This window comes from Nuphar pumila, chromosome 16 (genome assembly GCF_984573655.1).
Source record: "Nuphar pumila chromosome 16, dmNupPumi1.hap1.1, whole genome shotgun sequence".
Classification (NCBI taxonomy): domain Eukaryota; kingdom Viridiplantae; phylum Streptophyta; class Magnoliopsida; order Nymphaeales; family Nymphaeaceae; genus Nuphar; species Nuphar pumila.
The window spans coordinates 82,581,930-82,607,395 of NC_143264.1; the positions used below are offsets into that span (position 1 = coordinate 82,581,930).

The following is a 25,466-nucleotide window of genomic DNA, read 5'->3' on the forward strand; positions in this document are numbered from 1 at the left end:
GCTCATTTTCACTTCGAATTATACCCACGGTTGTAGTCCCACAATAAACTAGTTGAGTTTGTCTTCATTTGGCATATTGGGTACGTCCAACATAAGCTTCTGGAACGTCCTTATGTAATCTATCAAGGATCTAGTGTGCTTCAATTTCGACACCATGCAATATGCTTGGCATTGTATATTTCTCGGTATAAAGTAGTTTCGTAGCTTAGTTTTAAAAGCCTCAAAAGTATCAATTATGTAATGCCCACTTTCCATGTCGCTATGTTTCCTTCTCCACCAGGCTAAAGCATCTTTGTCGAGTAGAGTTGTTGTAGCCTTTACCTTGAAGTCCTTGGCTAGTACGTTCTGAATATCCAGATAGTCTTCAATCTGGAATAGAAAGTTCTTTATGACCTTGCTGTCTCTGGAACCATTGAACTTCGTTGGCCTCGATACATCTATCTTTGATGGCCTATTATAATTTTTGCCATTTAGGGTCACTGTTCGTTGCAGAGTGTGGTTCTTCAACTAAAGCTCCCCTACTTCAGTTTGCAGGGCAGTCATTATCGTAGTCAGTGGCGTAACATGTCTCGTATGTAAGTTCACCTGCTCTCGCAGGCTTGTTACATCATCGTCCATTGCTCTGAACGACTCAACTGAGCATGAAAATTCTTCCTCATGTGAAGTCACAATAGCTACCAGTATATTGACAATCTTGGTCATCTGCTCATGGCCCCAAGGTGAACCCATCTCCTCGACTTCGGTAACTGCCTTACCTTTGGTGCTACGAAAGTTGTATTGGGGCGCCACGATGTCTTGCTCACAAATCACAGCATGTCGATGTGTCTCTCGACACTGACTATGGGGTCCCTTCCCCAGCTCGAGAACGAGCTTTGGTACCACTTGTCACAGACATATTTCTTCAATAGGCCAGTGGGGTGCGACAATCATTCCTTACCGCCGCAAACCTTTTCGATCGATCGCTTGACGTTGTGGAAGCTTTGAGTATAAAGAGTGTAAGAGGGCGAAAGAGAAAAAAGGGAGAGAAATTGCAATCACTTGAAGGTAATCACAACGAGGGTGAACAAAAAAAGCTCAATGCATTTGCATTCATTCACTACGTAGGCTCATTACAATTCAGATCTACGGACTAACCCTTTAGGGTATTGATCGACCTGAACCAAAGTGCGAGGGTGACCCGAAGAAAGTTACAAGTAACTCAATACTTACATCATGACTAAATCAAAACAAAACAAACTCTAGATACAACTGTACAAAGTAGGTCACAGGGGAACACCCAGTCCTCTTCATATAAATGACCCAAAAAACTCACAGTTCAAGAGCTAAACTGCCGGTGTGCATCAGTTTAATTTGTTGTCACATGGACACGTCGTTTTGGTGGAGTGTCCTAGGTGACATGAGTGAAACACTCAGACAGACACTGACACATAAGGACATTATCTTAATATTATTTTATTATTTTTATTTTCATTGTTTGAAGGTTTTATTTCAATAAAAATGCATTTTTTGACATTAAAATATCAAAAATTTAGTTTTTTATTTATTAAAAAATTTGTGTCCTCGTTTTCTGTCTTCCCAAAAAAAATTGAAAACGAGGCCCTCTGATCCAAACTGGTCAGACGACTCAGTCAACATAATTTGCACCGAGTCACGTCTAAATCAAACTTGACCCACTCTTAACTGCTCCGGTCCACGTCAAGTAAAACTGCACGGATTCAGTCAAATGTTGCCCAATTTTTGACCGAGAGATTCGCCAATTAAAGCCGTTCCCAAGTCAATGATAGAAGCTTGAGCAAGAGCAGGGTCCAATACATCCCTACTTCTCGCATAGAGTCTTGAAACAAGTTCCAGTCTGACCCAGCAAACTGTGACCGTTCATCTCGAGGTGAACGGCATCCACACCATTACGGGTGGGCTACCTCATCCCTTGGATGGGGCCCACCCATTTTCTTTTCTGAAAGCCGTTCAAGGTTTTGATGGACGGTTTAGAATGAGGCACTCAGGTAAGTTTCGGGGATGTCATCAAGATGTACGACATCCAAGGCAACTTGAACGAAGGTAATTTAAACTGTGTTTGATTACGAGTCCCGCGGGATGCCATCAATGTGTGTCAAGCTCCTGCAATCAAACAGCAGCCTCGTGTCAGCGGGATGCAAGGCACGTTCTTTTTTTGTACCGACCCCCGAATGGTGGGGATGGTACAGTTTAAAAAAACAAAAAAAAAAACTTTTCAAGATGAACTCTAGAGTGTGTCCTGGACAGGACAACTGTCCTGTCTGTCCTGGGCAAGATGTTCTGTCATAACTTGGATAGGTAGTCAAACACACACTTAAGGAGCGTTCGGCTCTGACTTGAGAAAGAGAAACACAAACATCATGCAATACGGGTGTAGAAACATGTAAACCTGATTTCAAAAGAAATATATTTTGTTTATATTGGTTTCATGTTAAATAAACTATTAGACATGCTGACACAAACACTGATACAGAAGGTCGTTATTTTAATAATTTTAATAATATCCTAATGATTTTAGTAAAAACAAATTTTTTACTATAAATATTTTTTAAATACAAACGTTGGAGTCTATGCTTTGAATTTTATTAATAAACAATCACAAGATAAATGATCATCCCAAAGTGGGAAGCCAAACAGGCAGTTTATCTTTCCAATACATAGAATTAAGATTTCATAAAAAAAGAAAAATATAGCTCATGGTCATAAATAGGGATGGAAATGCCGGGGCGGGGGACAGGGTCTCCACCCCTGCCCCGTCTCAAGATTAGAACCTCCATCCCCGCACGGGGATGGATTTTAACCTCCACCCCCGCCTTCATCCCCGTTTCATGTCTTTCATCCCCGGTTCAAACGGGGATGAGGCGGGGCAGGGCCCCGTTTCCCTGTAGTCTATTGCCATCCTTTAGAAGGACCGGGAATGGGGCAGAGCGGGGCTAGGCGGGGATCGTGGCGGGGCGAGGAAAAGTGTAAGTCCATCCCTGCCTCCATCCTCGAGCGGGGATGAATTTTAACCTTCATCCCCAGTCCAAACAGGGCGAGGTGGGGCACCGCTTTCCCCCCGGTCCACTGCCATCCGTAGTCATAAATGGTCGCTTAGAATAAATAAATCTAATATCAAAGGAAGACGATAACACTCTAGCAGCTAAAGAATTCCCTCTGCCACAACTTCCTTAATGAGGGCACGCTACCTCTCATTATTCGATGCAATAACAGCCTGTCCCAAGCGCAATGCTCTCCCTAAGGGAATGACAACATTCAGCTTCTAATTGACAGTAGTTAGTAGGACATCTCGTACCACTGTTGATATTCAACCTCAAATCTTATAGTCTTTCAAATATCTTTATCTAAATTAGAATCAACTTTAGAACTACCTTTCCAGCACCAAATATAAAAATACATCATGCCATCATCAAGCTTTTCGACCGACTAATACACTTTTTTCACAGTCATCAATAATAGAAACAAAAGAAGAACCAATCCAAAGATCCATATAGAATTTTGTATCATGACCCCTAGAATGTATATCAAACTCTTACACACGTCTCTAGGTCACTATATAACCCATGGACTAGGTACTATAAGTTCTTGACCAAAAATCCTAGTTGAACTGCTTACCGAACCCAAAATCACACATACTTGATTATCTATTTGATAATGTTTCTCATTGTTTCACCTTAATTGAAACCATAAGAACCTCTCTCCCATCATGTCAATCAGAGTTTAACATCCTAGACACGGCCACCATGTCAATTAGGGTTCAACACTCCATAAATTGCAGGCTCGATCCTCTCGAATCTGTCAGGCTCAAACTACAATACTCGTATGTTGCAAATCCGAACCTAACTTCCAAACCATCTACATTAGAAATTTTAGAGGATATACGAGGGTATATACAAAGTCAGGATCATTATCACCTACTTGAGAGTTAGGTATCAGTATCCAGTTCTTGATCGAGCTTGTGATTGCCCACCTCTATAGAATCTTCAGGTACAGAAGGAGAACTTGCATCAAAAGATATGCCAGAAAACAAAGAATCCTTGTTATCATCTAGGTTTCCTGACTTTGAATTTTTCTAAGTAAATAAGGGATTATGATCCATTTGGCTAGGTAAAATGGGTGTAGATCTTGTGTTTTGAGAATCCTCTGCAACCTTTTTGGTGGGACGCGGATTAGATCCATATCCACTTTGAAAAGCTCTCATAGCATAAAATCAAACCACTCTTAATCAAAGGGTCTAAACAATTTTTTCCAACGTCTCTTATAGGAACCCTAATGCACAAATATGCCAAGCACTTAGACCTTAAAATGGGTGCCAGTAAGTCTGCCTTTTATAGAATCTGAGACATGCTTGTTGTCTCCATTTTATAGCTTATAATGGCATTTGAAGTTCTTTCTTTGGATTCAGAACTTAATATTTGCATGTGCAAAACTATTACATCATATTTACACTCATCATAAGAATATTTAGAATGATGAAATCACATTCATCAACACAATACATTCATTTGGAACATGTTTTCATGATACAATTTCACATGAAAGGCATAATCAAATTGAAAATAACTTCATGCAAGCATGAATACAGTCACATCAAACATTGCAATACATTCATATCAAAATAATGTCAAACATACACTTGCAGCAAACACACTCCAATATCCCGCTGACTACTATCATAACTAGCATGGAATCCGAACTTCAAAAATAAGAGCACTTCTATTTTCATACATTCAAATCATGCTCAGCATGATCTCCGAACTCCATCAAAGCAGTCCTAGATATCTATAACTAAGTGAGTGTGTGAACAAAAAAATGTTGCATCTAAGAAATTAAATAACCTGTGATGCGCCTCAATCACTTACTCACCACAGGTATTTACCTGATTTGCATGCCTTTTCTTTTGCCTTTGCATTTTTTTTATTTCTTTTTGCATGACATTTTTAACCACATGCGATGCTTAGCACTAAGCATCGTGCAATTAGCTCAGCTACGCACCTGCAAAGCACAAATGTACAAACAAATGATTGGCCTGAGGTGTCACTACAAGAAAATCATGGATTAGCGACGGCTTATATCCATCGTCAATCCTTCGCTAAGCCATCGCTAAACAGTTTAGCGATGGATTAGCGACAGATTAGCGATGGATAGAGGCCATCGCGATTTTTTGCTCGCTAATTAGCGAAAAAACTTATTTGTCGTTAATTCCGTTGCTACTTTGCGACAGATTAGCGACGGACATTATCCGTCGCTAAATTTAAAAAAAAAATAAAAAAAAATGATCCCTGTCGGGCGATATTCCGTCAGCAATAAGCCGGACTTATACCGCACCTGACAGGCATCGTCGTCCTCCGTGAACCGGCGTCACCGTCGTCCTCCGTGAGCCGATGCTCTCCGGCGTCGCCGTCCTCCATGAACCGGCGCCATCATCTTCTGTGAACCGGCGTCGCCGTCATCCTCCGTGAACCGGCGTCGCCGCCCTCCGTGAACCGGCGTTGTCGTCCTCCGTGAACCGGTGCCGACATCCTCCAGCGATCGTCGACCGTCCTTCGGCGTCGCCGTCCTCCGTGAACCGTCCTCCGTGAATCGGTGCTCTCCGGCGTCGCCGTCCTCCATGAACCGGCGCCGTCATCTTCCGTGAACCGGCGTTGCCGTCATCCTCCGTGATTAACCAGCGTCGCCGTCCTCCGTGAACCGACGACTTCGTCCTCCGTGAACCGACGCCGACGTCCTCCAGCTATCGCCGACCGTCCTCCGGCGTCGCCGTCCTCCACTCTCATGTACATGCTCTCCAACGCACTCTCCGACGTCGACGTCCTCCGAAGAAGTCAGTTTAAATCGAGTGCGATCGATTTAAATTTCGAAAGGGAGAGAGGGAAAATTTCGAGCTCGGTTTAAATCGAAAATTAGCGAGGGATTTAGCGACGGAAAAATTCCGTCGCTAAATCCCTTGCTAAAATGTTTTTCTGGTATTGAGAATTAGCGACGAAACAATTGTTGTCGTTAATCCGTCGCTAATTAGTGACAGATTAGCTAGAGAAAACTTTCATCGCTAATTCGTCGCTACTTAGCGACGGATTCATGAAGAAAGTTTTCTCTAGCTAATCCGTCGCTAATTTGCGACGGAAAAAATCCGTCGCAAATTTCCGTCGCTAATTAACATTTTTCTTGTAGTGTGCCTTCTTTATCGATGTGTCATCAGCTGAAATGTAGACTCACAACACGATGCAGTGAGGCAAGCAGAGGATTACCATAGTCGTGCACTCTGTGTGTTGTGGATTGCCGCAGCTTGCACGAAGCGTCAGAAGTTTGCTGGTACTCTAAAGGCGATTACTCGTCTCAGCTTAGCGACCCCAGGTCAGGTGAGGCCACCCGCTGAGTTTAAGCATACCAATAAGCGGAGAAAAAGAAACTTACAATGATTCCCCTAGTAACGGCGAGCGAACCGAGAATAACTCAGCTTGACTACCGAGTTATAGTCTGTAGAAGCATCTTCATCGACGGTCTGGACTCAAGTCCCCTAAAAGGGGGCGCCGAAGAGGGTGAGAGCTCAGTCGTGTTCGGACCCTGTCAGAGCACAAGGTGCTATAAACGAATCAGGCTGTTTGGGGCTCGTCGAGTGGTCGACACACGACACATGGCGGCGTCGGTGCTCAGAGGACGTTGGCGGCGACACACGACGATATCGGTGCTCAGGGATCATTGAGGGTGGCACACGGCAGTGAGAGATGGAGTGATGGAAGGAGAGTGTGATGACCGATGGGCGGCGAGAGAAGCAGGAGGTGAAGGAGAGTGCGGCGGGCGACGAGAGAAGGAGGAGATGAAGGAGAATGCAACAGGCGACGGTCAGCGAGAGAAGGAAGTGGTGAAGGAGAATGCGGTGGGCGACGGACGACGAGAGAAGGAGGAGGTGAAGGTGAGTACGGCGGGCGACGGGCGACAGGCGGCGGGCGAAGGGTGACTACCGGTGGGCGACAAGCGACAGAATAAAACAGAAAGAGAAAAGAAAGGGGCTCGTATTAGGGTTTTACGGGAAATTTAGCGACGGATTAGCGACAAAAAAAGTTTATCGCAAATGCTATCGCAAATTTACGATGGAGTATCGACAAAAAAATGGTGTCGCTCATCCGTTGCGAAGTTGCAATGGAGTGTGAGATGGAATTTGTCTATCGCTAATCTGTCGCAAATTAGCGATAGCATTGGCGATGAAATTTTTCATCGTAAATTCTGCAACTAATTTCAATTTTAGGGACAGATAGTTTTTGCTGTCGCTAAATAACATTTTTCTTGTAGTGGTTGCCTAAGATAGGGTTTTATCTTTCTAAAAGAATTTTATAATTGATTGGTGAATTGAATGCTCTTTTGGGTTTTAGAAAGTGAATTGAGTATGTCCAATTCCAAGGCTGCACTTTTTGAGCTTGTCAGCAAGTGATGACGACAATTGGGTTAACAATAAATTTTTTGATAATAATAAATTAATATGTTGTTATTTGAAGCTGATAACGGTAAATCATGGTTTTTGGGCCCTTCTGACATAAATAAGTATACATCTTAATCTTTTATAGAAGTATGAAAACCACCCACCTAAGATATATATGTGGTAGATCTTGTGTCATATCTTCGATAGCCAGGGACATCGAGTTATTGCCACTGGAGGAGCTTATGAACAAATGTATCCATAAGAGTTTGTACTACTTACCCTCTCCAAAGTAGAAGTTATTCCTGAATGGGTCTAAAGGGTTACATTTATTACATGGAATGTGCCTCACTCTCGTAGGTCAGACCAGAGTTCAGTAACCCGAGTACCCATTTAGGGTAACAACTATGGTTTTGTGTACCCAACCCATTTAGTGATAGCTCTATATATACAAGCATGTGCCTAAGAAAGAGGATGCCCCTTTAGTTGTGTGTAGGCATATTTCATTTATCAGTTAGTGCCCCTTTTTCACACTCCATAGATTTAAGCCATCTTGAGCTCGCATACGAGTTAAAATTGATACAATTTTATACCATACACCAAAACTTATACAGTTTTATGCCATACACACACTAGTTTGCGCCTATGGAACCAATAGGTTCCTCGAACCTTGGACCTCTATCAGGCTGCAATTGATTTATTTTATGCATAACATTCATTCTTAGGCATGACAATTCACTGTCTACAGGGTTTCACAAACCCTAGCTCTTATTATCGAGTTGCACCAATCATCATAAATATTTAGGCATGCTCAGAATAACATATGTGAACTTTATACATTATTTTAACCGTAAAGCGATGTATGTAAAATGTGAACATGAAATAATACATGTAAGTTATAATTTTACGTGAAGTAATGCATGCAAACATGAAATAATACATGTGATCTATAATTTTATGTGAACTAATGCATTCAAGCATGAAACAATATATGCCAGCCTTAATTTTACGTAAAATAATGCATGCGAACACATGTGAAGCACAAATCATTGTATGAGAATCATATTTCCTAGTAATATCACATATATGGGAATATTCCAAGATAAATATTTATTTTCTTGTAAAATATTTATAAAACATCTATTTTCTTCATAATTTATTTCCGTGTAACCGTTCGTAAAATTTTCATTTTCTTGAAAAGTATTCATTTCCTTCATAATATATTTATTTTCTTGAAAATATTCATTTCTCTCATAAAATAATTGTAAAAGATTTATTTTTCCATAAAATATTTGTATAGGTGCATTGATCAAATAAAACAACTGATCATAAAATCAAACATTATAATTCTACGAGTATTTGGTAGGAAGAGACCCTACCTTAGAGTGCTTGTTGAGAAAAATAAAAATTCTTAAAATAACCTAGGAAAAAATTTTCTCCAAAATAACACTATGATAACTTGGACGATCCCTTCGAATGTGCAACTTCATTGATGGAGATTGGCGGATTCGAACCTTACTAGGTTAAGCTAAGTTGGACAAAACTTACTTTGGTGGAGAGTGGAGTTGAGTGTGTTTAAACCTGGCCAAGTTAAGGTCAAACCGAGTGCACTAGGAGGGCTAGGTGAGTCAAGCTTAGGGAGGAATAGGATTGAGCCTAGGGACTAGGCTCCCTTTTAAATTAAATACAATCATTTTGAGTACATTGTAACTTGCTTGAGGTTTCGAACCCTGTTTAAAAGTGTTTTTGTAGTCATAAAAGAAAAGTTTTTAATTTTCACGTGTTTTTTCAAGGGTTGAAAATTTTTAGGCATTACAAACATTCTCTAATTTTCTTTTTAAGGTTTATAGCCTATAACAGCGAGATCCCTATCTCGTTGTTATAGCCTATAACGGTGAGTCAATTTTCTCTGTTATAGTCTATAACGACGAGATAGGGATCTCGTCCTATCTCATAGTTAAAGATTGTCAGACCACTATTGATGTTTTCAGTTTCAATGAGATTTTCCATTGTCGGCAAGAATTCTCGCCGTTATAGGTCTATAGCACCAAAAAATAGGGCAATAGCGAAAAGATATATATAGCCGCTATTGACATGCATCTTTGTAATGAATACATTTCAAATCAACATGTATAAATCACTTATTTACACCTACTAACAATTTTCATTACCAACCTGAGTATTTGAGTTTGGGTCGGGTTAAATATCTGATGCAAGCCCGACACATTGACAACTCTATTTTGGTGGCCCTTAGGGCTGCACCAACCAAACAGGACATGTTCGGCCTCGACATGTTTAACAATGAATGGAGCTTGTGCTTGGGTTTAGGCAAGCCGAGCATGAGCTTGGGTCGTCCTTGAACGAGATGAGTGGAACATAAGTTGACTTATGGAAAAACTTTTTGTGTTATATATATATATATTACACTTAAAACATATATATTTTATACATTGTACTTAATAGTTTATATTTTATCTATATATTTTTTCAGGCATCCTTTTTTTTATATATATATATTATGCATTTTCTTTATATATTACACTTAAAATATATATTTTATATAAAAATATATATATGTTTATCTATACGAGATCTGTCGCTCTCGCCCTCGCCCTGTGTTCGGGCTCGACTTGTTTAATCTACACAAGCTGTTCTTGACACGGCTCGCCAGCTATACGAACTGATGAAGTTCATGGAATTTAAGCCCAAGTGCAAGGAACACATTGATGGGAAGGAAGTGGCAGGAGTTGTCGTGTCCTTGTCTAGTTATTGTCTCTATCACTGAGAGAGAGAGAGAGAGAGAGAGAGAGAGAGAGAGAGAGATTTGGATCAAGTTCGTGGAATTTATGTCCAAGTTCAAGTAACACATTGATGGGAAGGCCACGCAAGAAACAGTTATTTGGCTCTTTCACTCAATCATGATTGATAAAGTATCGACACGGAATCCAATTTGATACCAATATATATATGCAATTTTTTTTTCTTTGTGGCTATAATCATTTCACTGCTGGTACTGAAATGACATGCAACTTTTTCCATCACTGCTCATGAGTGACCCCAGAAGCTCCAGCACTGCACCTTGCTTTCTTCAAAAATTAGATCATCTGCAGCATCCTGCATTAGATTTATCACTATCCGATACAGTAGTATCATCTATTTTCTAAATGTTAAAAACAAGAATCCAGTATAAAGGCAGGCTGGGTTTGGAAGAACCCCACCAGTTTATTATTCAACGTACTACTGGGGTTTTGAACATGCAACGTTCCACCAAAGGAGACGTGCACTGAGAGTCTCTTGAAAGATTGAAGATTCGCCTAAGCTAATCTCCATAGTATATATGCAGTGAAAAACTTTAAAAAAAAATATGTTTGGCGTCATTTAGAACATGACAAAGTTCATGAAATGAGTGCCAAATTTGCCCAAAGATTAAAAAAAAGAAAGAGGACAACGTGGCTCTTAGATAGCCAAGTATGCCCGTGACTTTGCTTTAAACCCTTGATATTGCAACTTATGAGTACAAGGTAGATACCATACCATAATGTAAAGAAAATAAAAACTAAGAAAGATTAAACTAATTGCAGAACAAAATAAAGTTGACCCACCAACTGGTAGGAGCAGCTAGTACAAAATAAAGCTGACCCACCTTGTGTTGAGATGTTGCAAGTTCTAATCCCAATGATATCATTGTATAACGGGTAGGTAGGTGGTCTGCCTAACCCCACCTTGCCTTTTAAAAAATAAATAAAGTGGACCCATGAAGTTATTATATATGGTTCCTGTCACCGACCACATGAATTATGCCAGCTGCCTAAGATAGGCAAACTTCGGGTTATAGTCAATGTGGCACCTCTCGACCCGTAATGGGATGTCTGAATCATGATGGTGGTTTCTCATAGTTATTGAGAAAAAAAAATGGCTGAATGAAATAGTTCATGTTAAATTAAAGTTAAAAAATATTGTGAAATTAAGATCAAATTGAACACCCGGTTAGAAAATTTCGCATGTCCAAGGCAAAGTGTTGGATGGTGGTGCTGCATGCTCTAGAGAAGTTAACTAGCAATGTCGTTTTTTGAAGGACTCTTCAAAGGTGATGTGGACCTATGCATGTACAGATCCCTTTGCCATAAAATTCGTCAAGCATCGTTGTAGCACCATTCACCATCACCATCAGAATCATATTGTCATTATTTGCCTGATTGGTATGGTATGAGTTAAAAATGTTTAGCTATATCAATTACATACCAAACACTACAATAACTGCCGCAGTAGCAGTTTGATGCCAGAAATAGTGCGGATTTGCCGACTCACTGTAGTCCAGCGTCAGATTTTTATATTTTACTGGCGCAAACTCCTGATGCGCCAAATATTGTTGGGTTTCACTGCAGAAGAGCGGAAAGACGCCAGTGAAGGTAAACATTTTCTTGAGTTCAGGTTTCTTGCATCAGTGAACGAAGCAGGTTATATGTTTCCTCCTCGAAAACAATCGTTAGCTACATCGCGTGTTTGGGGTCCCAATGAGCACCACATATGTAATCACGTTCAGCTCGTATCCCCATGTTTGTCAGCATCAATTAGCGTCGGAGTCCGATGCGGTTGCAAAGACTTAAGTACCTTTTCCTCTATTGGTGTCATAAATATGACGATTCTAGAAAAGGAGCAGTTGCAAAGACTTAAGTACCCTGAAAATGGTTATTTAAGACTCAGTCCCTGCACTGCAGGATTATCCGAGAAAGAAATCCTCCCTGAAGAAGGCCATGAACATCAACCCTCTCCCACTCTCTCCCTTCTCTTTCTGCCTCTTTGCACATCCAACAGATGATCCTACACTGCTCCATCAAGCACCGACTGACCTGTACAGTGCCTCTATGCACATCCAGCAGATGATCCCATACTGTAGCATGGTTGAACTTGATGAGTTGTGAAGCCTGATTCAGAGTTTTTGCCCTCACAGGAAGGGGGGTCTGAGGGCTTCCCCCGGCACGGGTCCTTGTATAATTTCTTTTTTTTTTCTTTCTCTCTTGTAACTGTCAAAAAAGAGCAATAAAGTGTTTTGTTTGATCGTGGCACTCATATGTTTCCTTCCGTTGTTTCTTGCTCGAGGTTTTTGTAACACCCTTTCCTGTGATTTTTTTTTCGTTACGCGATTTTCGTAAATTGCTACTCGATTTAGCATTTTTTTGTTCTTTTTTTCTCGCTACGTGATTTTCGTAAATCGCTATTCAATTTAGCAATTTTTCATTTTTTTCGCTATGCAATTTTTGTAAATCACTACTCGATTAGCAATTTACAAAAATCGCATAGCGATTTACCATTGATTTGGTGGGGAGGTGGGTTTTGACGGAGAGCACGACGCTGAAGGTCGAGATGAGGACCTCGCGGTGCCACAGCCCGACGAATGCCCGCCAAGACTTGAGGGTGCGAACGCCCGTGTTGAGCAGCGTCAGGGTGGCTTGAAAGGCATAGCCCTGATCAGAAGTATTACCGATGTAGAGGTAGACGTATTATACTTTGAAAGACATCGTTGTAGGTGTACTGGAAGAAGATTATGATGTAGGTATTTCTCAAAGGCAGCGGAGGGACCGCCGCAGTCGGTTGCCTGCTGGACGAGGGCAACATTTTGGCCACTGCTAGCAGAAAGAGGACGACCATCACCATTGGATCATCGACTCTTTGCCTCTCTTAATACAATGTTTCATGGAGAAGGAAGAAGAAGAAGATGAGGACGAAAAGTTCAAACGGAAAAGAAAGATAGAGCGTTTCAGGTTTGTTTCGTTGTTTGGACTTTGAAGAGTTAACATCATCTTTGAATTTCTGGATGAAGGATATTTTTGTCCTTTTTTCAAACCATCGTTTTCCTTTTTTTGAATGGAGGACATTTTTGTCATTTTCTTGAATTATTGTTTCATGGCAAGAATAGCAAGAAAGGGTACTTAAGTCTTTGCAACCGCACCAGGCTCTGATGCTAACTGATGTTGACAAACATGGGGATACAAGCCCCATGTGCTTACATACGTGGAGTTCATTAAGACCCCCCGAACACGCGATGTGGCTAACAACAGTTTTCAGAGGAGAACACACACCACCCTCTCATCAGTGAAGTCTGAAATATTTTCGCGAGAGGGGACATTTTCATATGTCTCATTTTTTTTTCATTCCTCTTGTTCTTCACCAACGTGGGATGAGAGCTCTTCACGACATAGTGACAAAAGCTTAAAACGGCAAAATATCGGCAGTCAAAAACTTGGGAGATTTTGAAAATTTTCACAAATCTCACATTTTTGTTGGCAAAATCTCTACAATAAAAAATAAGTAATATAATATAAAATTTTATTTTTTATAAGAAGATATGAATAAAACACATTTAAAAATAAAAATCTTGGGGGTTTTCATGATAAATATCTTCTAAAAAAGTAAATATCACAATATTTGTCACAGTTTGAAATTCTCGAAAGAAATTGCTATTTTAAACTTTCAAGCAGTTTCTCGCAATATTGCGATTTTTTATAAATCTCACAATATTTGTCACAGAGCTTCATGAGCGCCGAATGCCAGACGTCGGACGCTCTAGGGTTTTGATCTTCTGAATTGAAGGCCTCAATCTCTCTCCATTCCCAGAGACCAAGTTCTTAATTTGGTGAGGCTTCTCTCTCTCTTCACAAAATCGGTGGAGAAAGAACTGGCTTCAGGTAGAGGTTTTTCTTAAACTTTTTTGTTTCTTTTTTATTTTTTCAAGGGGATTTCTTTGATCCTCGTCACTTTGCAAACATTAGTTCGTGGTTGCTTTTGTTCGGGATTTCGTTTTGTGGTTTCTTATGGTTAGGTCTCGCTTGGTGTGGATTTTGATGATCTTTTTTTTTTTCGTTACTTGTTTTATTTGGATTATGAATGACCAATTTCTTTAGGTTTCTTAGATTATTTGGAATTTCTTCCCTCTTTTCTTGGTTGATGAGGCTGTTGAAGAAGTTTTGGGATCTAGAAGTGTGGATGGTTTGGTCGGCTTAAGGCTCTATTAATTTGTATGCAGGAACTTATCCTGGAAAATAGGATAATTGGGTCGTATCCGAGAGTTGCAAGTGCTCCGTGATTTAGATCAACTCACTCTGCTTAGTTGGAATCCGCATCTGGATCTTTGGGTTGTTGGTGGAGTTTAGGCAAACATGATTCTATATCATACTTGTTGATGAAGTCAATATATGTTCTTTCTTTCTATTCTATTTTGAGTTTTCAATGCAATGACAAGAATGAATCATAATTATTGTTTTAAAAAAAATCTGTTTATATGTTTTGATTTTTTTCACCTGTTCCCGTGTTTATGAATGCATATGTGAATTTGTTGTTTAGTGTTTCCTTGAATGTTTGGTCCTGCTCTTAGGCAATTTGTGGCATGAATATAACATTAAATCCAATGCATTACCAACAAAGTCAGGTTTTTAGTGTTTAGTATCAGCCATATTTCATCATTGCAAGCTGGTTAAGTGCATGTGTGTGTTTGTACCAAACAGAAGTAGTGTGTAGCCGTGTCCTGCAAGCAATTTCTTCACGATTCATGAAAACAACTTCATGCATCAATTTAATATGGTGTTCACTGTTTTGAGACTCCTTCAAGATTTTAATTCGGTTCCATGTATTGCAGATATATTGGGTCACGGTCTCTGTATTTCTTGGTGGCAATAAGTGGGGATGTATGTGATGACATTTGGTGTAAATTACAGAACTTGGAATCATGCAAGTGTTAAATTTTTTTCATTACTTGAAATTGTTAAATTTTTTCCACACATTATTTGTGACATTATTAGTTAAAAGAGGTCGGGGTAGGCCTAGGAAGACTTGGATGGAGATGATAGGAAAGGATATGAATGCTTTGAACCTCACCGAGGACATGGCATTGGATAGAAATGATTGAAGGAGAAGGATTCATGTGGAAGACACAGAATGATTTTCTTTGTTGGTTCATATCGCCGACCCAAATTGTTTTGGGATGAAGGCGTAGTTGTTGTTGTTTGTGACATTAATTATTCCTAAATTGCTGCAAGATTCTATAATTTTGTGTCCACCTTATTTGTGAACACATAATAAGCTGAAAAAAAAACTATACTCTTTAAATACTGTTTTCATTAGCACAATACTGCTTAAGTAAAAACAGCTTCACAGGTGCATACTTGAGGCAAAATAAAAATAAAAAAATTACTAACGCAACGTTGTGCCAGTAAAATCGATTCAGTGTCACGTATTTGCGCCAGTGAAAAACGTTTCACTGGCGAACATAATGTTTGCCAGTGAAAGTATTACCGGTGGGACTTTTACTGGTGCAGCTTCTGGCATCAGTTTTGCACCAGTAAAGAATTTCACTGGCGCAGTCGCTGCAGTGCATGTGGTGGTGGCTGAGTATGTGTGCTTGCGCATATGATTGCAATTTGATCATCTTTTTTTATTCCCATTAAGGCCGTGAATCTATGTGATGCATGATAATGATATGGGTTTTTTATAAATAACATAATGCTTCTTTCACATATTGAGTATTTGCAGTTAATGTACTTATCCGAACTTGGAGACGCATTCAGCATGGTCCTTTTTTCTAGGAATCAATTATTCATGTTTTTCGTTGAAAAAACATGATTTTTGAATGCTTGAATATTTACGAAAATTTTGAGCCATCGATTTTCAAGGCTTAAAAAATCTTGCTTATGTTGTAATTGGATGATCTAAGAGCTGGTCTTTATAAAATTTAAACATGTAGATCACATACCATACAGTTAGATTTAAGAGGAGAAAAAAAGCATGAAAACCATCCATTTTTTTCATTCAAAAAGCATGATCCAACAGTCAATTCCTAGCAAATGGACCATAACATTTAACATATCTGCAGGGTCAGATTTGCAAAAAAAAATTGAGAATGCTACTGTTATGCTGTGGACTGAGAGCAAATGATTCTGGTATTTTTCTCACAGAAAAAAACACTCTCGCACATGCACATGGAAACATTCTTACGCTCTAGGCTTAACGTTTGAAACTTGCTTTTCTTTCAACAAAACATTGATTGAGATTTTTGAATATATGAACTAAAACTACCAAGTATCTTTTTAGCCGCCTAAGCCATTGGCGTTTGATGATGGCGGTTGACATAGTTACTGATACAACGCAGCCATTTTAAAGGTATCCACATTCATTGTCTGCAATAAACATGAGAGGCTTGTTAGAGATGATTAGCAACTAAACAAACTTTAGTAGACCTCAAGTGGTTGCTCACATGGTCTCAGCTCATGGATAGGGGAGGTCTCCGGCTAACCCGAGTTAGAGTCTCCATGTGTGAGTATCACCTTATGCAAGGGGAAACAAAAGGCTCCTTGGGAGTTGCCTAGGCCAAGATCAATGTGCCAAGTCTCCGAACACGGATCTCATCATTTGAAATAGGATGGGTTCCATCATACATTCAATCCTAGCCATCCAATCGATAGCTAGATGGTTCTGCTGGATGAATAGGATTGAATGTATGATGAAACTCATCCTATTTCAAATGATGGGATCCGTGGAGACCCGGATGATGTTTCTCCATGTAATAGAAAACATAAAATAGCACCAAGACTACATGGTTGGCCTTGACACCATACCTGCGCTTGGCATGCAAGGAAGGCAGAGATCGGATCAGGTAACGAAGCACCAGCCATCTTCTCTTTTGGCTTGTCGAATGAACCCGCAGAGGCCACCACGAGGTTTGCTGGCAATAAGTTGGCAGGGTTTAGGATCTGAGGGATTCCGGCATGGCCGGGCCGGATTCCAGCGTTCATGCTCATACCCATTTGTGTTAGCATGCACATTTGGAATTGTTGCATGGGCATTGGCATCACCATCTGATGCATGTTTGTTTGGCTCATTAGTTGGACTGTGGCTTGGAGTTGCTTTAGGTATTCTATCACCTCGTCCAGTATGGAAGCCTTGTCGGTCTTGAATTTGGAATAAGACGACACAAATTGTTAGGGAAAATTGACGTCATGTACCTATCAAATCATTATATGATGGAAAAAATACAATGGTAAATATAGACATGCTAGATCGTTGAAATTAATTATTATATAATTCATTTTTGCTCTGCTGATATTGTAGAAACAAATTTATCTATAGTTTTTTGTGTTAATTTTTACATTTTTCCTCTTCCTCTCTTTTTTTTGTTCCTTAATCGACATGTCTAAAATCAGCCAACGAAAAGTATCATAAGAATATTTATTAGTATTTTACCTTGCTAGAATTGGGTATCAACTTCTGCAAAGCTTTCATCTTCTGGTTGATCTTGTCCCTCCTTTTCTGCAAACATATGCACCATCTCATCAATTATTATTACTACTAATAATTAGTATATATATATATGTGTGTGTGTGTGTGTAAGTGTGGTTCGCCACAATAGACACTAGACCTAAACTAAGGCCCACCACTCGTTTCTTTATTCTCATCTTTTAAAATGACCTAAATCAGTGGTAAAATGTGATTGTGATTTTCATAAAAAAGAAGGGAACTAGTGGTACGTTTGTGAGTTTGCAATCAACTTGTAGATTCATATTCCAAGAAGTGATCGTACCAACATTCATTCACTTACTTTTCATGATCTGATAGTAACCACACATCTTAATATATATTTAAAAAAAAGGTAATGGCCGAAAACTGACCAGAAAAATGGATAAATTCATAATTACGCTTACACGTTCTGATTGATTGTGAACGGCGGCAACTCTACTTCTTGTAGAGATTGAAGAACGTCCCTTATGACTCTTGCGGTTCTCACTTTTTTCCTTCCTCTTGACATATTGCATGTATGCACAAACACACAAAAAACATCACAAATTAGTGGATCAAGACCAACTTGCTAAAATGTGATAAAAATAAAGATCCTAACGCGAGCATGGTTAACGAAATCTTGCCGGAACAATTTTCTTGCCGGCGATCCTTACAAGCCTAACAAAAAGGATGAAATTATATTGAGCTAAGATTTTTCTTTTTTTCCTTTTTTGAGAATCGATCATATTGAAACAAGATTTATGTGCTCACCTTGGACCTACTATGGTTGACTGAGCCTTGGTCATCTTTTGCCGTGCTATTATTTTCCGGCGATCTGAGGGACGTGTTTAGCCCACATGTATGCTCGCTTGTTCCACATGTGTCAAAGGTGATGTATGGATCGTCTCTGCCAATAGTGGCACTGCCCACACCGGATATAGACCGAACTGTCTCACGACGCTCTGAACCCCGCTCACATTCTATGCTAACGGTTAACTTTGCACACAAATAGTTTGCTTCGGGCACGATTGCAAACCTTTGATGCTTGGCTTGTGACTGCTCTTCCTTCTCATCTTTGCCATGATCGCAACCAAATGGGTCCTGGTGCGAGCCCATGCCGGTGTAGAATTTTGAGCCAGGGGTGAGGTCATGGGCCAACTGGTCCGAGCCCAGACTATATGGGCTTGGCGGTTGCGGACCGGAGCAAGGGACCAGGGCGTCCTTGAACCATGGGGGGAAGTCGTCCCTTGCCTGGGGGACCTCAAGGGTCTTGTCCGGCATGCGAGTGACTCGGTTCACTATGCACTCGAGGGTGCCGTTGGCTCGATCAGGCCTGTCTTCCCATGGGTGCTTGGCTGAGGGCTTGCAGGTTGGCTTGGGAGGGCCTAGGCCGTTCATTGCCAATTGGCCCTTCTCCCATGTAAGCTCAGCAACTTCATTGTCACACCTGTAAAGAAGACGAGGAGAGAGAAAGCACATCAGATACTTATCACAAGAAACTTTATTAAAATAAAACGGAAAAAAGAAAAACTATATGAGAGTGATAGTTAGATCTCTCTCTCATGCTAGTGCACATATATCGAAGGAAGCAAGATATATGAGAGTAGATAGTTAGATCTCTCTCATGCTAGTGCGGACACACCTACACATATCAAACTAAGCAAGATAAGGAAAGTAGCACCAAAGAAGGGGAGATACATGTATAAGCTGTCACTCAAAAGATCGCCGTTGGTCTGGGCATAAGCTCCTTGCTTCATAGAGTATTTTTGGTCTTCCATCTCCCACTGAGGGACGCTGTGATAAATTTTATCAGGTTTTAGAGAGAAAAAAGGCGCCCCTCTTTCTAGAGAGAGAAAGAGAGATATTGTATAATGGTCAGTGTGTTGATGTCCTTAAAAGAAGAGAGGAAAGTTTGTGGACGAGGATGAGAGAGAATAATTAAGGACAGTGTGTTGGTGTCCTAGAAAAAAGAGAGAGAGATCAGGTCATTTGGGAAATCACGGGTGGAGTATGCTACAAAATCACCACTGCAGATCTGGTGATAGCGGACTGAATGGGCCCACGAAATCTTTTCCTGAAATGTGATTGGCTAGGTCGGGATGTGTACAGTTCTGCACACAGCCAAGTTTCTTTTCCCAAAGCTTTATCTTGACTTGAGGTACAAATGCAGGCAGCCCCCTCCCCTCGTGCTTGTTTTAACTGTGGGCTTTGCCGGAATACCACCACTAAGTGGCATTACTACCCGGAAAACTGTTCTTGAGAGAAGGCGGTAACATGTAAGCTCGGTCTAGCCTTTCCTCGAGTAAGGCTGTCAATGGGTCAGGTTTGTATTTGGTACATGGGTCAACCTAACCGCAACTCAAGTAACATGCAGGTTGAAGTCTAAGTTACAGATTTTTGTCATATGATAAAAATGGTGAAAAGATCAGGTGCAAGTGATTGCACAAATATTTGTGCATTAAGCACCTGATCACCCGGGACAGGGTCTGTCAGTTGTGGGGCCCAAGCCTGATCGAGGGTAATGCACAAGTTTTGTGCCATGTGATTGCACTTGATCCGGACTCCTATAAAGTGTAGCTCCTTCGTGTTTTTTTCTGCCAAAAGAGCTTTAGCTGCAGTCAGGGACCGCCGCTAAAAGTCATTTCTGCGATTTTTTTTTTGCGCACAATCATCCGATCGTGCACGACGGTCGCAAGCGGTGCGTTGTCAGATATATGATCATGAATGACCCTGTTCCCTTGCGACTTACAGTGTACAGTTGCGCTAGAGTCTGTTTTGCTTTTGTTGAGTCTGATGTAAGCTGCCCGGTTCAGGTGAATTAATACCCCGAAGGGGCAGCCCGTATACTTGAACTGTAATAGCCTGCGGGCAAAATTGTGAATGAATTAAATGCGTTGAGCTTTCTTTTGTTCACCCTCGTTGTGAATGTTTCTTGTGATTGCAATTTCTCTCCCTTTATTCTCTTTTGCTCTCTTGCACTCTGATCATAAGCTTCCGCGACCGGCAAGCGAGCTGACGAGTAGGCTTGCGGCGGTAAGGAAGGACCGTCGCGCCGCGCTAGCCCATTGAAGGAAATAGGCCCGTGACAAGTGGTACCAGAGCCCGTTCTCGTGCTGGGGAAGGGACTCCGGAGTCGGTGTCGACAGACACGCCGACAGGTTGCGATTTGTGAGCAAGACATCGTGGCGCCTTATCAACACTTGCGCAACACCAGAGGCAAGGCAGTTGCCGAAGCTGAGGAGATGGGTTCACTTCGGGGCCAAGAAGAGTTGGCTGCAACTATTAACAAGTTGGTGGAAGATGTGACTTCGCATGATGAAGCGATTTCACGCGCATGTGAATCATTCAATGGATTGAATGATGTGGTGGCGAGCCTGCAAGAGCAGGTGAACTTACTAATGGGGCAGGTCACTTCGTTGACGACTACAGTGACCGATCTTGAGTTGAGGAACCGTACGTTGCAGCGGACGGTGACCCTGAATGGTGGAAATGGTGAGAGACCATCAAGGATTGATGTACCTAGACCCGCAAAATTCAATGGTTCTCGCGACAGCAAGGCCATTGAGAACTTCTTGTTCCAAGTAGAAGACTACTTGGATATCCAAAATGTGACCCTTGAAGATCTGAGGATCAAGGCTGCAGCGGCCTTACTTGATGGTGATGCTATCGCTTGGTGGAGGCGAAAGCGCAATGACATGGAGAGGGGTCAATGTGTGATAGACACCTTCGATGACTTCAAAGTAGAGTTGTGCAACTACTTCATGCCAAGAAATGCGCAGAGACAGGCTTACCGAATGGTTCGTGAACTCAAACATACTGGTTCGTTGCAGGACTATGTCCGAACGTTCCAGAAGCTTATGTTGGAGATACCTAACATGCCAGAAGACGACATGCTCAACTGGTTCATTGTGGGACTTCAACCATGGGCACAGTCCGAAGTGGAAAGGAGCAACCCCCGTATTTTGGAAGATGCATACGTGGCGGCTGAGCGCTTAGTTGATACTCAGCGCAAACCTTTCACCCCATCAACCAAAGTTGGGAAGAAGCCTGACTACGGAGGCAAGAAGGATGAGCAGCGCAACGATAAAGGTGAGGCGTCGACACGCCATCAATCCGAAAAGAAACAGAACTACACAAAGCATAACAACAGCAACAAGGGTGCGGTTGTGACATGTTGGTTCTGTGGTGATAGACATATCGCCCGGCAATGCCCAAAGCGCCTTGTAAAGGACGGCGGGCAAGCCAATGCTGCACAGGAAGAATGCAGCGATACTGAAGGCAGTGACACTGAGACCACGCAACCGAGGATGGGCGTCATGCGATCGATTAACGCAGCTAGAAGTTGCGCAGCTAAGAACATGCAGGTCAGTAAGGAACTTATGTACGTAGAAGTCATTATGAATGGAAAGTCTACTTCGGCAATGGTAGACTCCGGGGCCACACACAACTTTGTCTCGCGAGAAGAGGCAGAGCGGTTGAACTTGAAAACAGGGCCAAAGCAGAGGACTATCAAAACAGTAAACTCTGAGGCCAAGCCCATTCTTGGTGAAGCAAGAGATGTGGCTACTCAAGTGGGGAGTTGGGTGGGCAAAGCCAACTTCTCCGTGGTGCCCCTGGACGATTTCAAGGTAATTCTGGGTATGGAGTTTCTGCGAAACCAGAATGTGATGATGCTGCCAAAGTTTAACACGTTGACGATCATGGGATCGGACCTGTCCCACACAGTGCAGTGCCTTACGCAGAAAGGCAAGTCTTCAATGTTATCAGCAATGCAACTGAAGAAGGGTGTCAAGCATGGGGAGCAGACATTCTTAGTTGCAGTGCGTGCAGATGAAGGGAAGGTAGAAGCAGCAGTGCCGCCGACCCTAGCCCCTCTATTGGAGGAGTTTCGGGGGGTGATGCCTCCGGAATTGCCAAAGCGTCTTCCGCCAAGACGCGAGGTCGACCACAAGATTGAGTTGACCCCGGGAGCAAAGCCTCCCGCAATGGTTCCATACCGTATGGGGCCAGCAGAGTTGAAGGAGCTGCGCAGGCAGCTAGACGAGATGTTGGACGCAGACATTGTTCGTCCATCAAAAGCCCCATTTGGTGCCCCGGTCCTTTTTCAGATGAAACATGATGGCTCTAAACGGTTATGTGTGGATTACCGGGCCTTGAACAAGGTAACGGTGAAGAACAAGTACCCATTGCCATTAATAGCAGACTTGTTCGATCAGCTAGGCAGTGCCCGTATCTTTTCCAAGCTAGATCTGCGATCGGGTTACTGGCAGGTGAGGATTGCCGAAGGTGATGAGCCGAAAACAACTTGTGTCACCCGTTATGGTGCTTACGAATTTCTAGTAATGCCATTCGGGTTGACAAATGCTCCAGCCACGTTCACGACTTTAATGAACCAGATTTTCTACCCTTACTTAGACAAGTTTGTGGTAGTCTATCTGGATGATATCGTGATCTACAGCAGTAACATGGAGGAACATGTTGGGCACTTGCGAACAGTGTTTCAGGTGCTGAAGGAGAATGACCTCTGTGTTAAACGAGAAAAGTGTCTCTTCGGGCAGGAGGAGATCAACTTCCTTGGCCACGTTGTGGGGCGTGGTGTGCTGCGTATGGATGGGCAGAAGATAAGGGCCATCTAGGAATGGGTTCCGCCAAGCAAAGTGCCAGAATTGCGGTCATTCCTCGGCTTGGCAAATTATTATCGGCGTTTCATCGAAGGTTATTCCCTCATTGCTGCGCCCCTCACAGATTTGTTGAAGAAGAATCGGGTATGGCTCTGGACAGGAGCGTGCCAAGATGCCTTCGAGGGCTTGAAGAAAGCCTTAGTGAGAGAGCCAGTGCTGCGACTGCCTGATCATTCGAGACCCTTCGAAGTCCACACTGATGCCTTAGACTTTGCCATTGGCGGGGTTATTATGCAAGACGGGCATCCGATCGCATATGAGAGTCGTAAGCTGAAGGATGCAGAGAGGCGGTACACAGTGCACGAACGTGAGATGACCGCCATTGTGTATTGCCTCAGGACCTGGCGGCACTACCTTTTGGGTGCCGAGTTCGTCGTCAAGACGGACAATGTGGCCACGAGCTATTTTCAGACGTAAAAGAAGTTGACGCCCAAGCAAGCTCGATGGCAGATGTTTTTGGCTGAGTTCGACTTTGCCTTAGAGTACAAGGTTGGAAAAACCAATGTTGTGGCGGATGCTTTGAGCCGTAGGGCTGAATTAGCTGCTGCGCGCGCAGAGCCTTCTGAAGTGCATTTGGAGGGTGCATTGCTGATTCGCATCCGCGAGGGTACACAGCAGGATCCGACCGCACAACACCTTGTTTCTCTGGCGCAGGCAGGGAAGACTCGACGATTTTGGCTACAGGATGGCCTCCTGGTAACAAAAGGGGGATGCATCTTTGTACCACGGTGGGGAAGCCTTCGCCGAGAGCTACTCAAGGAGTGCCATGATACACTATGGGCCGGCCATCCTGGTCAGGAGCGGACCTTAGCACTCCTTGAGCGCGGCTACTATTGGCCGCAGATGAGAGACGATGTTGAGGGGTATGTGCGGACATGCCTCATCTGCCAGCAAGATAAGGGGACAAACCAGAAGGCTGCCGGTCTCCTTGAGCCTCTACCAATTCCAGAACGTCCTTGGGAAAGCATCTCTATGGACTTCATCGTTAGTCTGCCAAAGGTAGAGGGCCTCAGTTCTATTTTAGTCGTGGTGGATCGTTTCTCAAAGTATGCCACCTTCATCTCAGCTTCCAAGGAGTGCCCTGCAGAGAAGACTGCAAAGTTGTTCGTAAAGCATGTGGTGAAGCACTGGGGCATACCAAAGAGCATTGTGAGCGATCGCGATGCTCGCTTCACGGGCAAGTTCTGGCGTGAAGTATTTCGGTTACTTGGCTCTGATTTGCTGTTTTCAACAAGCTTCCATCCGCAGACAGATGGGCAGACAGAGCGCATCAACGGGATACTGGAGCAGTACCTTAGGCACTTTGTTAGTGCCAATCAGAAAAATTGGGTGAAGCTCCTTGATGTGGCACAGTTTTGTTATAATCTGCAGAAGAGCGAATCTTCAGGCCACAGCCCGTTTGAGATAGCCACGGGGCAGCAGCCACTGACCCCGCACACTCTTGCCGCACAAGAAAAAGGAAGGCCATCCTTCGCCTATCAGTTTGTTCGCGACTGGCACGAGCAGAATGAGTTGGCGAAGGCATTCTTACACAAAGCGGCGAAGAGAATGAAGAAGTGGGCGGACAAACACCGTCGGCCCGCAGGGTTCCAAGTTGGGGACCAAGTGTTGGTGAAGTTATATCCTGGGCGCACAGGCATCTTCCGCGGGCGGCACCGCGGACTACTCAGAAAGTATGAGGGACCCTTCACCATCACAAAGAAGGTGGGCAAGCTGGCATATAAGCTGGAGTTGCCCCCAGACTTCAAGGTGCACCCGGTGTTCCACGTGTGCAACCTCAAGCAGTTCCATCCAGATGATGGAGACCCGGAACGCAATGTGCCGCAACGCGCTCCCATCATGCAGAGGGCCCCGGCAGCACAACGGGCCGAGAAGCACCTCAGTCAGATCCTTCGCCACAAGGTCAACTACTTGGGTCAAGCGAAGAAATACTTGGTGCAGTGGGAGGAAACAGCGGAACCAACGTGGGAGCCTGCATTTCGAATGAACATCCGCTACCCGGCTGAAGTCAGGGCTTACCACGAAACAGATGACGCCGAGGACGGCGCATGATTTGAAGGGGGGAGCATGTTCCCTTGCGACTTACAGTG

At 42.6% G+C, this 25,466-nt stretch overlaps 1 protein-coding gene across 1 annotated transcript; it reads right to left on the minus strand.

Annotated features, from left to right (window-relative positions):
* Positions 1-16,094: 16,094 nt before the first annotated feature.
* LOC149813859 (transcription factor UNE10-like) lies at positions 16,095-19,558 on the minus strand. The gene is made up of 6 exons (XM_089991244.1): positions 19,394-19,558; positions 18,467-19,142; positions 18,121-18,216; positions 17,663-17,728; positions 17,038-17,370; positions 16,095-16,599 (listed from the first exon to the last, which is right to left on the minus strand). Exons 1-6 carry the CDS (start codon positions 19,471-19,473, stop codon positions 16,555-16,557), a joined length of 1,296 nt encoding a protein of 431 aa, XP_089847370.1. The 5' UTR covers positions 19,474-19,558; the 3' UTR covers positions 16,095-16,554.
* Between the last annotated feature and the right edge of the window lie 5,908 nt (positions 19,559-25,466).